General features: G+C 30.8%; 2 protein-coding genes across 4 annotated transcripts; one reads left to right on the forward strand and one right to left on the reverse strand.

Moving 5' to 3' along the window:
* Positions 1 to 582: 582 nt before the first annotated feature.
* Positions 583 to 4,118, forward strand: LOC133798657 (uncharacterized). Of its 3 annotated transcripts, none has more exons than XR_009875970.1 (3): positions 583 to 838; positions 3,162 to 3,443; positions 3,846 to 4,118. XR_009875970.1 is itself a non-coding variant. In XM_062237089.1 (3 exons), exons 1-3 carry the CDS (start codon positions 2,436 to 2,438, stop codon positions 3,853 to 3,855), a joined length of 420 nt encoding a protein of 139 aa, XP_062093073.1. In that variant the 5' UTR covers positions 845 to 2,435; the 3' UTR covers positions 3,856 to 4,118. The 3 variants fall into 3 exon arrangements, 1 of the variants encoding a protein (XP_062093073.1); XM_062237089.1 differs by lacking the exon at positions 583 to 838 and adding an exon at positions 845 to 2,576 and having other exon boundaries at positions 3,162 to 3,430; XR_009875971.1 differs by lacking the exon at positions 583 to 838 and adding an exon at positions 2,609 to 2,735.
* Positions 4,119 to 7,236: 3,118 nt separating this feature from the next.
* On the reverse strand, positions 7,237 to 14,208 carry LOC133819580 (BURP domain-containing protein 17-like). Its single transcript, XM_062252866.1, has 2 exons — positions 14,096 to 14,208; positions 7,237 to 9,447 (listed from the first exon to the last, which is right to left on the reverse strand). The coding sequence occupies exons 1-2, from the start codon at positions 14,150 to 14,152 to the stop codon at positions 7,804 to 7,806; spliced, it is 1,701 nt and encodes a 566-aa protein (XP_062108850.1). The 5' UTR covers positions 14,153 to 14,208; the 3' UTR covers positions 7,237 to 7,803.
* Between the last annotated feature and the right edge of the window lie 653 nt (positions 14,209 to 14,861).

Here is a 14,861-nt window from a genome sequence, read left to right on the forward strand (position 1 = left end):
AAGATATGTTGATATATGCAACCAGGTCTGATCGTAGTAACGAAGCCAGAGTTCAAATACATTTATAAGTAGGATATTTCTAAGATATTTGACCCTCTTTATGTGTAACTATTATGATTTCTATTATTATTCAAATATGCTTGTAACAAAGTTTAAAGACAGTCCACCGACCCATATGTACATCTTTGAGCCTATAAATAGGACTCATTGGATTCAATAGAGGAGGAGGCAATAATTTGTATTCAGATAGAACTAGTGTTTGTATACACGACTTTCGTATCCCTTTTGGAACTTGTGAAACTCAATAAACCCTAGTTGACTAATCTTTTAGAGTTTACATCAATAGAAGCACTAAGTGGATGTAGGTTATTATCAATCTCTGGGGCTGAACCACTATAAAATCTTTGTGTCGTTTAGTTCTCGCATTCAGCTTATACATTCATATCGTTTTTAGTGACTCGGTGTCGTTGGCTAAATCGTTAGTCAAGAGTCTATATAATGGGTTCCCGACTATTAGTATTTAATTTTCATACTACTTGTTATAAAGCACGTGCTAATCATGTGAGATAACAGACATTTTTCGCTATTGATATCTTTGTCCCCAAATTTTGATTTCGAACGGACTCTCCCATTCAAGGATGCAGAGCTTCTCGGCATTCAATTTTGCAGTGAAGAAGTTGCAACCAAATTTAGGTTAAGAGAGGAGTTTAAGCAGGTGTGGATCAGTTGATAGTGAGAAAGTAAACAAAGCAATAACAACGATAAATTATTGGTGAGAGTAGAGACCTCATTAACATAATTGACCAGTCATTGGATTACCACTGAAGCATCTGGTTTGGTAAGTCATACGCATCGTTGAAGTGTTCAGTAAACTTCTGCCAACGCTCTCTCTGACTATTAGATCTTAACGGAAGACTTTATAAATGTTCAATTATTGTCGTGTTTTGACTTTGTTCTCTCTGAGCCATAATTTTGATTCTGGATACCCAATCGGGTCAATTCCATCCCTGCCTTGCCTTTATATTCTCTGCCTTTTGCATTCTCTTTTCCATTTTCGGGTTTGGTAGGTGTGCATCGTGTCAGTTCTACCTAATGCTTGTCTTGCGATTTGCATTCTTTTTGGCATTCAGCTTTATTCTATTTAGTGTTTGTGATGTTCAAATTTACTACTAGTGTATGTTATGCGTGTTTTTCTTCTAATTTGTAAATTTTAGTTTTAAAATTGCTCAGAATGAAATCTGGATGACCCATTAAAGTATTTCCAGAAACTTTTGGATTAAGACTATGATATTAAAAGAGCTTGCAATTTTGCTACTCACAACTTATCAAAATGGGCTATGCATTGGGGCAAAGAGGGTGTTACCAATTCTTCTTATTTAGAAGATGGGGGTGTTGAGCAATAATAAGAAATTCTTTCCCCCTTAGTTCAGGCATTTTGTTCGGTGTTTGTTGGTTCCTATTGTTGAAGTTTTGTTAGGCCTCTTGGACCTTTCACTATTTCTTCGGTGTATGTTTTCCTTGTTCCTTCTGATGTTCTCAGTTTTGTCTCTAGTTAGGCATGTGTATAGCCTTTGTTTTCGTTGCAGGGTTTGGTTTTCCCATGCCCTGTTTGTTTGGTTGAGTTGGCATGTTTCAATGCTTGTTTAATATAATCCCTTGTATCCCTTGCCTTTTGAGCAAGAGTCACTTCCATCAAAATAAAAAAACCTAAAACCTCCTCTAATTTTATATTGTGCCATGGGCTGCATCATTTACTATATTGATTAATAATAGGGAGATCATTAAGGGATTCAGGCATCTTTGGTTGATGAAGTATAAAATGTTACATGATGTAGTTTATATCGTAAGGGGTTTAGGGTCCTTCCAGACCAAGTGTGGTATTTATGTTTCGTAGGCTTCTTAACATCCTTAACTATGACTTTGATATTAGGAGTTTATTCATGAAAATACAATTAATTCCATTTCATTCCATCGAGGAGAAGTCATAGAGTAATTTTCAACTACATGTTGAAGAACATATTAGTTGTAGATGCTTACTATTCTGTGCATGGTTGGGACTTAGGATGATTAAACTTGATTAATTTTTTGTACTTTTACGTGATTAATTTTTTATTTCAAAGAAGTGGAAAGAGAATTTGCGTCTCTTCTTTTCTGAATTACAAGTTCTTTCCTCAAATTAATGGTTACAAGTTTGCTCGCCTTTCTCATTATTTTGTACTTTTAGGTTATCAGCCAATGGAATTTAGAGATGAGATGAGGAGAGCTTACTGCTATATGCTTCAATTGAATATGAAATATTCTTTCACTTAATGCTTTGATTTTTGTTGTTGTTGTATTTTTTTCTTTGTACTAGTTTCAAGACATTATTGCGTGATAAAAGTGTAATATTGCTTAAAAGTATCAATCTATTCATCTTGTAGACTTTAGGCTTGTTTATGGGTTTATTTACAATAAATAAAGAGGAGTATAGGCCTTTTGAGTGTAGATTAGTTTTTATTGTTATATTTACCACTTGTGGAAGAAAGTTTTTATCAATAGCGGAGCCACTGCAAAAGATTGCTTCATGTAGACTTAAGGTGAAGTTATTATCTAACATCCAATGTTGTTCCTATGCATATTCTAAAATAGAATATTTCATCAGCATGAGAAAAAAAAAAACAGGAATGGGCTTTCATTTAGCATTTGATTTATTATGTACCTTTATTATAGTTTAGGAATCGCTACCCACAATTGCAGTTAAGTTGTTTTTGATATATATTTTCTACAGAATACCTAAAAGCATTTGATTTGTTAGCATAATTGCATTTACTAACATTTGATTTATTATGTACCTTTATAAGAGTTTTTTATATCTATTTTCATTCCTAAAGTGGGCTCTATGAGTTTTCTGAGTGCTTATTGCCAACTAAGACCTTTGTTTCAAAGAGTTTTATTATTGAAATTTGTTTGGTTATTAATATTTTTCTGCAAACTCCCATCTAGTTGTATTTTTACTTCTAAATTAGTGGTTCATCTTAAAATGCATAAGGAGAATGCAGGTATAGCTTTGTGTGCCATCATGAGTTTAATGTGGAATGATGATTATTGAGAAATTTTATTAAGGACACACTTTCTCTTCTGACCGTATTTTCAACATCCACTGAATCTTGCCATTGTTGCAGAGTGGAAATATTAGGATTCAAATTGTTTGGCATATTCTACATTTACTTGTCTCCGTTCTACATAGTGTTGGGAATAACTTATGTGGCAGAAAGTTATCTTATCTCAAGTGGGCTATGGAAGAAATACAAAGCCTTCAACAATGGAAAAGTTCTGTACCTGGCCATTATGGTAGAAAGTTAAGAAGCTTACCAAATTTAAAAAATTATCAAGCTTTTGTTGTGGCTGGAAGCTATTGGTGTAAAGCATATCTGCCTTTAGGATGCAGAAGGTGAAAATATAAGGTGATCAAGCACCTCTATTCCTCTACTGTTAATACTAACCCTATGTTTGATGAAGGAAAGAAAATTAGAAGGAAATAAGAGAAAACACATTTCTGTTTTAGTTGTTTGGTTTGTAGGAAGGAAAGAAAATTGATTTATTATAAAATTACTATATTATTCTTAAGTTATTGATATAAAAATTATTCTAGAAAAATAATTTACTAATTTCTTACTCGAGTGTTAAGATTTTTTTGTGGCCCCACTCAATATTCTTTGATGGAGATCATGAAGAAAAAATATTTACAAAAGCTCAAATGGCAGAAGCATTAAAACCCATCAATTTGTTTTGCTATTAATATGTTTCTTGATTGGTTTAAATAGCACTCTTCATATTTGATTTTTTTTTTGTTCTTGTCCTATTAGGATGCAATGAACCAGAACCTGACCTCTTGTTAGTCTATGGACCTGCAAGATGCCACCTAGGTTTCCCTGCTTGAAGAATTCGATACGCTAAGATTGTGTGAGTAGTCTTGCAAAATGAGTCATGAAATTAGTTATTTATTTTTCTGTGAATACCTCTATCTTGCATAATTCAATAATTGAACTATTATCTATGGAAAGAGAGTAAACTCAATTGCTTGATTGGTACACTGCTTCAAATTAAGTTGATATGCTTAATTGTATTCCACTCATTCACTTTTTTTTTCTCACAAATTTTTGAGCTAGTGACTAAAATAACTCTCTTTGAAGAAGGTGTTATTCAATTTTGGTACTTTCCTCTCCACTTGAAGAACATTTTCCAAATGACCTATGCTACTACTGCTTTGCATTAATGACTGATATCATTGACTATGACAAGCTGGGTTTTTATTTATTTATTTTTTAAGAGAAGAGAAATGCAACAAGTGTTTTGTGGGAATATGAGATTTCTAACATGTACCCCACAAAGGTTTTTTCTTATTCTATCTTCTGAGTTTTGTTATACTGAGACATGAAAATATAAGATGCATTCCAAATGTTAACATGTGGGCAACTAAAGAATCTACAGATTGTCTGTACCAGCTTATTTTATTCTTTCAGATTTCTTGCACGGTCTGTAATGTCTAATGTTTTGCACTTTTTGTCAATGTGTCAAGGGAATTTTGAATTTAAGATCTAGATGTGGATTTTTTTTGTTGACAAAATCTAGAAGTGGATTTAAATGTGAGAAATCTCAATCCTTTTACCAACCATTATATATTTCACTGTATTGTCCCAATTGGAACTAAAAACATTTATTGGTCATGTGCGTCATTGTAACGCCCTGGTTGTCCCAGAACAGTTACGGTGAACGGTGGACCAGAAATTTGACTCGTTACTCGAGTCCTTTGGTCAAAAACGTGCTCTAAGTGTAATTAACAGGTTAAGGTATGAAACCAGTAAAAAGGAAATGGAGATTTTCACTACAAACTGCTCTGCAGAGCTAAACAAAACGTTTACAAGATGTTCTCAGTACAAAGTGGTCACTACTGTTTCAAATTTACAATCCCGCCGACCTAAGCGGCAAAAATAGGGTAAACCCCCTAGTTCCTCTGAGAACTCCTTGGCCGTGGTGGTCAAGCGGCCGCATATGTACACATCACCACATCAGCTCTCCACTTAAGGCTAGGTGAGCTTTTCTTTTCCTTTACCTGCACCACACAGCACCCATGAGCCAAAGCCCAGCAAGAAAACATAACACTTTTCAATAACATTATCAAATGATTATCATTATAACCACACTGAGCATAAAGCTTTCAAACAAAAGAGTACACAACTCATGAGGTTCTGATAAACCATACTGAGTGACTGACAAGCAAGTCACTAATTCAAATGGAAGAGTGGCTGCTAGATAAGCCACTAGCCTTCAACAGGTTCTGGTAAACCATACTGAGTGACTGTCAAGCATGTCACTGTTTCAAGTGGGAGAGTGGCTGCTAGGTAAGCCACTAGCCTCCAAGCGCTTATTTCATTCATCGACCCTCGGGGTCGGTCTGACATTAACTCTTTGAGTCATTCAATGCTTGTAGTTGATTAGATCTAATCTTGTTGGCTTGCGTTAACACGCTAAGGCCGCCCTGACTAGTGAGTCAACTCAATGTGACCAATGCCCAATACCACTGCCGAACCTGACTAATAAGTCACAGCTTCACAGTTGATACTAGCATTTTTGCCAAACCTGACTAATGAGTCAATACCATGCGCAAGTGAGCAACATATGCTAAACATTCTTTATTCAATCCAAGTCCATATTAACAAAACCAATATGCCTCATGAATATCCATGCATGTCACACTTGGGGTGCATTTTTCTTACCTCCGGTTCGAGCTAGAATGAATTAAAGAACGACCCTGAGAACGATCAACATTTAAACTCCTTAGCGGTTACCTAATCATAACCAATTAGAAACCCATTAATAAAACAAATCAATGAATGGTTTACAAACTAAACCACACTCCCGGGACCAATCCCCCACTCTCGGGACTCTCAAACTACTCAAAAGGAGCAAAGAAACCAACCCCCGAACCTTAAAAACCATCCCGAACCCTAAAATCAACACCTCCTGAAATTGGCCTAGCACCTAGGCGCCACCCACCAGCGCTGGGGCGCTATCCCAGAAACAGAGAGGGCTGCTCTCTGCCCTGTATAGCGCTGGGGCGCTAGGGCTGGCGTTGGGGCGCTAGCTTCAAACCAGCAGCTGCACTGAAACTCCATTCTTGCGATTCCTCTTGAAACCAACCTTCCAAACACATCCCAAACCTTACCAAATCTTCCAATTCAACCCCTAAACCTCACCTACATCACCTCCTCACCAAAACCCAATCAACCACTCACAAAACTTCCCTTGATTCCAACTTTCCACATCAAAATCTAGAGCAGAAAACTATAAAAGAAAAACAGAGTAACACCTGAAATTCAAAGACAATTCCTTACCTCCAACTGGTTTTGAATCCTCTTAAGATGATGAACTAAGTCCACAACCTCCAAGCTTTGATTTCCTAGCTTGCTACCTCAACTTGGGACCAAAAACCTCAAAGAAAGATAGAGAGAAATGGATGTACGGGAAGGTGAAGAAGCTGCTCTGTTTTTGTTCTACATCCTTCTACAGCCACTTGAAACATATATAACCCAAGCAAAATGACTTTAATACCCCTAGGTCATTTAAAGCTTCTAATGTCTTCCCAAGGGTAAAATCGTCATATTTCACCTATTTTGTTAATCATAATTAACGCTCTCCAATTCCCGCTATTCTCAAAATTTCCAAACACCAATAATTCATATCTCGTTACCCTTTTACTCCCGGCAACGTTCTAATCATTAAAACATCCCGAGACTCACCCCGAGCCTCGTACTTAATCTCGTTATGACTAAACCGCTACTTAAATACTTAAAGATCGTCTCATGCCGAATAGCTCGAACAAATCCACATTATAATGTGGCCTTAAAACATATCACCAACATGCATCCAAATAAACAATTTACCCTCAACGGGCCAAGTTACCATCACACCCCTGTAATTAAAAATATGGACTCACATGCATGCATTTCACATCATATTATAATATAATCAACATATACATGCATTTTATCAATTAATAACACAATTAAGCAAGTACGGCCCTCCCGGCCTACTATTCACGCCGTTAAACACATCGGGGAAATCAGGGCATTACAGTCATTTTCTTCTGTTCTGAGTTAGGATTGCTATTTCGTGTCGCAAACATATTGGACCACTAACGTGCATGAATTTCAACTTGAATTTGCCAATCTTAGTTTGTTTCAATGCCTTAAAAGTATTTGTTCAATTCTTTCTTTATTTCTATCCATTGATGTAATTCTACAACATTAGAAAAAAAAGAAAAAAAAAAGAATTGGAGATATAAAATTCATGTTTTAACTAGTTCTTTATCCATCCTTCAAATAGGTAAAAGATTAATAAGTCTAGAATGGATTTTGGAAAGCTGCCACAAAGAGATATACACCCATGATTGGATATCTGCAACTTAAAAATTTGTCGATCTTACATGTATCCTTATTTATATAAACCTTGATACATTATTTATTAGCAAATATAGTTGATGGGCCATCAATCGTCAATATAAAAGCTCAATATCCAATATTCTTACCTTATGGAGGGAAAAGGAAGTGAGCACAAACTACATCATTGTTTTTGTGGGTTACCACATATCAATAAATTTACTGATTGTGTCTTAATATTTCTTCATCCCCAAATTTAGAGTATATGATCATACACATTCACATTACATAACCAAACACAAAACAAGAGAAACAACATGACGAGTAGATTACATTATTAGATCTACGTGAACCTTTATTATGCAAATAGAACAGGATACTGCATTTATGCAGTTGCTACTGTTGGTGATGGTATCCAAACAAGGTGATTTTCTGGGAGGAAATGGCACACTGGGGAGGAGACACCGGGCTTGACTCCGAGTTGTTGAAACAAGATGTGATCAGGATCCCAATCAGATGTGTCCATGTGGCAAATGGCAACTGCATCTACATTGTTTCCATTCTTTCCACCTAAGGAAGCTTGAAAAACCTTGGTCTCTGTCCCAAAGTGGTGGCAAAAGAAAACAGCATAGGGATAAGGCACTGGATGACAAACCACCATCTTGGGGGCTAAAACCTCTTTAGGGACTTCCAAAACCGTGTAGTTCTGCATGAAAGCAGTAGCCATTGTTGGGTGGGTGGTTGATAGAAGATTGAAGTTGACCCTTGAACCAAGGATACCACGAACAAATTCAACCATGGACTCTAGAGAGGTAGCGCATGACTTGATCTCACCATCAATGGGTTTGATTCGACAATCTCGGATGGTTTCCTCCATGTCTTTAGCTTCAGAAGAGCCTTTTATGATTGAGAAGAGTTGGAGAAGGTTGGGGAGTTGGGAGATTGAGAATGGAATAGAGTCAGCTACTTCTTTTGGCAAGAAGCGAGAATGGTCTTCGATGGGAAAGTGGAGGGCCATGACCTTTTTTGCACTCAGGTCATTTGGGATGAAAAAGCCTTGTTTAAATGCGTCAGTACGATCCATATTTGCTGAAGGTTGTGTTTGCATATGATTTCCATGTCCCATATGCATGTGGCCTTCATTGTGAGATGAAGAATGTTCATGCATATGCTTTTTGCACTTGGATGTTGCATCTTGTGAGGGATACTCGGTCTTTTCAGAATTTCTATACCCAGTAATGTAATTAGATTTCCCATATCCTGTTTTGTAGGGATGTTCATTCGTCTCTTCATCTTTCCCATATGCTGTGATGTAAGGATGTTCATTCATCTCTTTAGCTTTCCCATATCCAATTATGTAAGGATGTTCATTCGTCTCCTTAACTTTCCCATATGCTGTGATGTAAGGATGTTCATTCGTCTCCTTAGTTTTCCCATATTGCGTAATGTATAGATGTTCATTCTTCTCTTCAGTTTTCCCATATGACGTTATGTATGGATGGTCACTGGTCTCTTCAACTTTCTTATATGCAGTTGTATACGAGTCTTCATTCTTCTCTTCAGCTTTCCCGTACGATGTTGTGTATGGATGGTCATTCGTGTCTTCAGTTTTTCCATATCCTGATAAGTAGGGATGTTCGCCCTTCTCTTCAGATCTTCCATAACCTGTTATGTGGAAATGCTTGTCATTTTTTTCAGCTTTATTATATCCTAGTATGTAGGGGTGTTCATTCGTCTCTTCAGGTTTCCGATATCCAGTGATGTAAGGATGTTCGTTCTTCTCTTTGGCGTTGTTGTAGCTAGTAACGTAAGAAGGTTGATCAGTCTTTTTGTCTTTGTAGGCATTGGTGTATCCGGTTATGTAGGGTTTGTTAGTTTCTTTAGCATCTTTATGATACCCATTGAGGTAATGTTGATTATTTACGAGATCGATCGACACCTCTGTCTTTTTCTCACTAGCTCTAGGACCATATCCAGCTATGTAACCTTGGTCACGCTTTGGAGTATTCCTCACTCCACTGCTACAACCCTACATTAGAAACTAAGTTATTACTGAACTAATTTATTCATTGCCATTAAATATATATAAATATACTAGATATAAGCAACGTGCAATACATGTTTGCTTAGTTTTATTTATAAAATTTATTAATTATTTTTATTAAATTTATACAATTGTCATATAAATTTCAAATAAGTAAACAATATTATATATAAAAGAATTATATAAACATATTAAAAGAAAAATTAAACTAAAACATTGTTTATGATTTTTTTTAAAAAAAAATATATATAATATGATAAACTTTTAGATCACAAACTACCTTATTTAAAATATAAAACATTCATTATATTATGCAAATTATATCTTATTGATGAGAGAATAAATTTGTTTATTCTTGATAGAAGATAAATATTATTCTAATTTCCTATGTAGCTATATAGTCATACTATTTATATATACACAGGACATTTATATATAATATATTTATAATATTTATTGTTATTTAATATTAATATATATTTATATAAGTTACATCAAATAAAAGATAGCATTTTTTAATTATAAATTATTTTTTTAATAAAAACTAAGATTATGTATTATATATTATTGTTATAATGATATTTATTAATATAATTATTAAATATCTAATCTTGTATTAAATATTATTATTATAAGAATAATTTATAATATTTGAATTCATATTAATATAATGAGTAAAAAATTAGGATTATATATTATATATTATATATTATTATCATAATAATATTTTATAACATTTAAATTTATATTAATATAATTATTTCATATCTAGTCTTGTATTATATATTATTATAACAATGATATCTTATAAGATTTGAATTTATATTAACATAATTAATAAATATCTATTTTTAATTACTTTTAAAAGTATATTTCGTTAAATATTTAAACTATTCTGTTAAAGTTAATAAAAAAAACTGTTAAAATTCAGAATTTATGTTATCTTTACACATTTTTTTTTATATAAAGATATATAAATGAAACCTACATGTGTAGTATACTAGAAGCATAATTTAATGTATATGATACCTCTATATATAAAAAATGTGTAGATACAGAAATGATTAGTTTTAACAGAATATTTCGTTAACTTTAACATAATATTCTAAATATTTAAGGGAATATACTTTTAAAACAAATTATAAATATATATTTATTGATTATATTAATATAAATTCAAATATTATAAAATATCATTATTATAACTAGATATTTATTAATTATATTAATATATATTTTAAATGTTATAAAATATCATTATTATAATAATATAAAATACAAGATTAGATATTTAATAATTATATTAATATAAATTTAAATATTATAAATATTATTTTTATAATGTTATTTTATTATTTTTAAAAAACATGAACAATGTCTTAGTTTAATTTTTCTTTTAATATATTTATGTTATTCTTTTATATATATTAATATTTATTAATTTAAAATTTATATGAAAATTATAAAAAATTAATAAAAATAATTAATAATTTTTTTAAATAATAAAACTAAGCAAACATATGTTGCTTTGCACTTAATTTAAATATATATGCCACTATTGACAAACATAATAAATAAATATACAATATATATTTATATAAATATTACTGAACTAACTTATTCATTGCCATTAAGCTGTAGCTGAAGCCAAAATTCAAAAGGCGGATATATAAATAAATATATAAATTTAATTTTTTATTTTTTTGCAAAATTGTCTTACAATTTTTTTTTAAAAAAAATATCACAAAACACGTAATAAAAGCCAATATTGAAATGGTAAATCAAACTAACTCTACCTCTATCTTTCTCTTTCCTAACTACTATTGCAAGATAAAATTATAAGATTTTAAAAACTACGTATAAAATTGATGTACATGTATGCCAAATTTGGATTTTGAAAATATAATTAAAACACATATTGATATATTGATCCTAATTTGATAAATTCTGATAACTGATTTTTTTTTTAAATCTTGTTTATAAGTTTTTATTTAAAAATTTTAATTTCGATATTGAATATAGGAAAATACTTTTTTTTTTTTTTTAAAAAACATACAAAATATACGTAGGTAATATAAATATATATATACATAGAATATATGCTATATAAAAAAAATGTCAAAGAGATACATGTATTTTTAATGAAAATTCATAACAGAAGACTCATATTAATTGATATACCAATATATAAAGGTTGATAAACTGATAGAAGTAAAATAGAATATGTAATTAAATAAAAGAATTTTTTTTTTGTGGCAGACATCTTTTTTATTTATAAAGAATGTGTACTTGGTAGGTAATCATGTGTACGAGAAATTTCAGCAGGAGGGGCTAATTATACTGAAGTCATTATTAAATAAGAAAAAAATGAGAAAATTAGATGCTTTGATTCTTTTTTTTTTAAATATTTACAAAGTATTCTTTTTATATAATAATTTATCTATCGAATTATAATGTGAAAAGAATTTTAAAATCTTTTTTTCTATCTGTAAAATAAATAAATATTCAAATATATGTAGTATGCATTAGGAGTGATCATAGTCCAATGAAAACAAATTTAATCTAGTTTTTTTCTAAAAAGAAGAGAAACAAATAAAGAGGATATGCAAACAAACAAGGGGCTAGGAAAGTGTCCTCATGCCTTTAAATTTAAATATATAAGGTATATCATATACACATGTTCATTTATAAATCATATCACCAACTTAAATAATTATAGCTGAAGGATGGAGATCAATACTCTTTATACATATAGTGTTGGATAGTAATGCATATGTTAAGAATTTTTTTTATTGCTTAATATTTAAGGAGATCGAGATTAATGTCAATTTGCAAGATATATATTTGTAAATAATTAGTCAAAAATAGATGGGGTGTGAAAAAATTGATGATAGTAGAATATTTCATACATAAATATAATATATAAATATGGAAGACTTATCAGTGGTTACTACCCATAAATACGTACTAATAATTATGATGATACGGTAACATAATGGCTTGGTATAGCAAATTACCAACAAGTAAATATTTTTTTTCTACATTAATTTCGAATTTAGTTTTTTTTTTTGCCATAATTAATGTTGTTTCCAACAAATAAGAGGAACTAGTTATATTTAGAAATTGACATATATTTAAAAAATGAAAAGTTTACAATATTATATTTTCATAATAAATACACGTTTTTTATCAGGTAACTCTTCCAAAAATTTGAAAAATTCAAAATTTAGTTTTAGAAATATTAATTAACAACTATAAATATAACCATTGATCTTAATCCAATGATTAATAGTAAAGTAATCAATCCATGGGTAGTAACTATTAACAGTGCACTCATATAAATATATATATATATATTATAGGTTAAATAAACCTATAAAATTTGTAAACTGAGTTGTTTTAGTCAAGGAAATAAGTCCGAGTATATTTTCCTGGATCTAACTACTGCATAGTAAGAAAAAAGGTCTACAATTTAAGAATCATTAGGATATTGCAAAGATAGTGAACAAAAAATTCAATAAATAAATATATATATAGATAGTTTATTCATATATATTATTACAACATGTTAATATCATTAAAAAGTATTGCACTACATGAGATAGTACTCAATGATTGATTAGTGATATATACCTCATAATATTTATAAAATTCAAATGTTTGGGATCTGATATTAGATTGCACCAATATCAATATACTATCTTCTTGTGATGTTGGGCAACTGCCCCTTAGTAATTCTTTATCATTAATACATATATAATGACTTATTGCAACGGCAAAATTTACAATTTTTATTGTTCAAAATGTTTTTTTCTTTTCCTTTTTAGAAAAGGATATTGGAAATAAGAACGTATTATAATAAGAGAAATGAATTATCCAATAAGCACAATGAGTATCAAGATATTTGACTTTACGATAAAACTAATAGTTTCCAACAAAAACTCTAACATGAAGTAAATATTAGGTTGATGCGTGGGCTTTACTTATGCATAACTATTTTTTTTATGCAACTTATGAATAACTATTTAATAACATTATAATAATAAAATATATAGAAATCATAATAATAAAGTAGTGATTCCATACACTATGGTGTATGGTCCATATAATAACAATAATAATTACAACAACAGCGTCAAGATGGGAAAGTATATATAGAACATATTAACATTGACATAAAACTCAAAAGAGACAATGAACAGTACACCATACAATTAATATAATATGGCTCACGTACACTATAATTGGCAGTGTTCAATTTTCTAAACAGAAAATCATGGACTGGTAACCTTAAAAACTTGTGTATATACGTGGAGTGGCGTATATGGAGTGATCTTATTATTATCATTAATTATTATCTCCCAAAGTAAAATAGAACAAAAACTAATACATAAAAAGAGAAGTAAATTTATGTTCTCAAAATATAATGATGTAGTTATTAGATGCATCAATATGTAATTATAATATATATATATATATTTATATAACTACAGCATTGTATTTTATTTTTCAAAAAAAAAAAACATTATAATGACATAGTTATATATATATTATTAGAGGCATCATGCATATTTAATTGTAAATTAAATATGTTAGTGTTATAATAATAGAATTTAGAAGGAAGTTTAATTACCATGAAAAGCAGAACAAGAGAGAAGCAGAGGATCCTACGTTCATGTTTCGAAGCCATATATTCGTTTTTGTCTTCAGCGCTATTCTTAATATTCAAGCTTGGTCTTGGTTTTGATCTTAACTTTATTAGCTTGCCTTTTATAAGCACCAGTGATCCTCCAACTTGATAGTCATATAATTGAATAAACTTACTTATATTTATTAAAATATAGATAAAGTATAATGATGAAATTGGAAGTCATCAGCTTTTGCTTCCTCAATTAAGCAAGCATTAATTACTAATCTCTGTTTATTATTTTATTTATCACTAATCGGTCCTGTATATTGTGTATGTAGTTTAATAAATGATAATTTGTGAAAAATATATAAAATTGCCTATTGGTGTATGAGCTGCATGTTTATCCAGCTCTACAATTGGAATCATTAATTATAGCTCGTGAATCGTAATAGAAATAGACCCAAGAATTTCAATTATATACATATACAAAGACTTGCCCTGTATAAATGAAAAAAAAAGTCAAGGAAAATGCTCTATGCGGTGAGGAGTCACTTTCTGGATTGTGACGAGTCTTATTATATTAGTAGAAGCAGTCGCCATTATTAGTGTTTAAATTAAAGTCAACAGATATTATATCAATTGTTAGATTCGTAAAAGATAAATTAATGATGTGTACAGTGTACACTTCCTCGTGATAATTTATACAAGAGCTGTATGGGATTTTTTTAGTTTCTATTTTTTAATTTTGAAGAAAAATGGATTATTAAAA

The sequence above is a fragment of the Humulus lupulus genome, chromosome 1 (genome assembly GCF_963169125.1).
Source record: "Humulus lupulus chromosome 1, drHumLupu1.1, whole genome shotgun sequence".
Lineage (NCBI taxonomy): Eukaryota > Viridiplantae > Streptophyta > Magnoliopsida > Rosales > Cannabaceae > Humulus > Humulus lupulus.

Coding starts and splice junctions, on each gene's coding strand:
- LOC133798657 (XM_062237089.1), top strand. CDS start 2,436: ATGGGTTTATTTACAATAAATAAAGAGGAGTATAGGCCTTTTGAGTGT. Junction 2,577..3,161: donor TTGCTTCATGTAGACTTAAG/GTGAAGTTATTA, acceptor CCATTGTTGCAG/AGTGGAAATATTAGGATTCA.
- LOC133819580 (XM_062252866.1), bottom strand. CDS start 14,152: ATGGCTTCGAAACATGAACGTAGGATCCTCTGCTTCTCTCTTGTTCTG. Junction 9,448..14,095: donor CTCTTGTTCTGCTTTTCATG/GTAATTAAACTT, acceptor TTTCTAATGTAG/GGTTGTAGCAGTGGAGTGAG.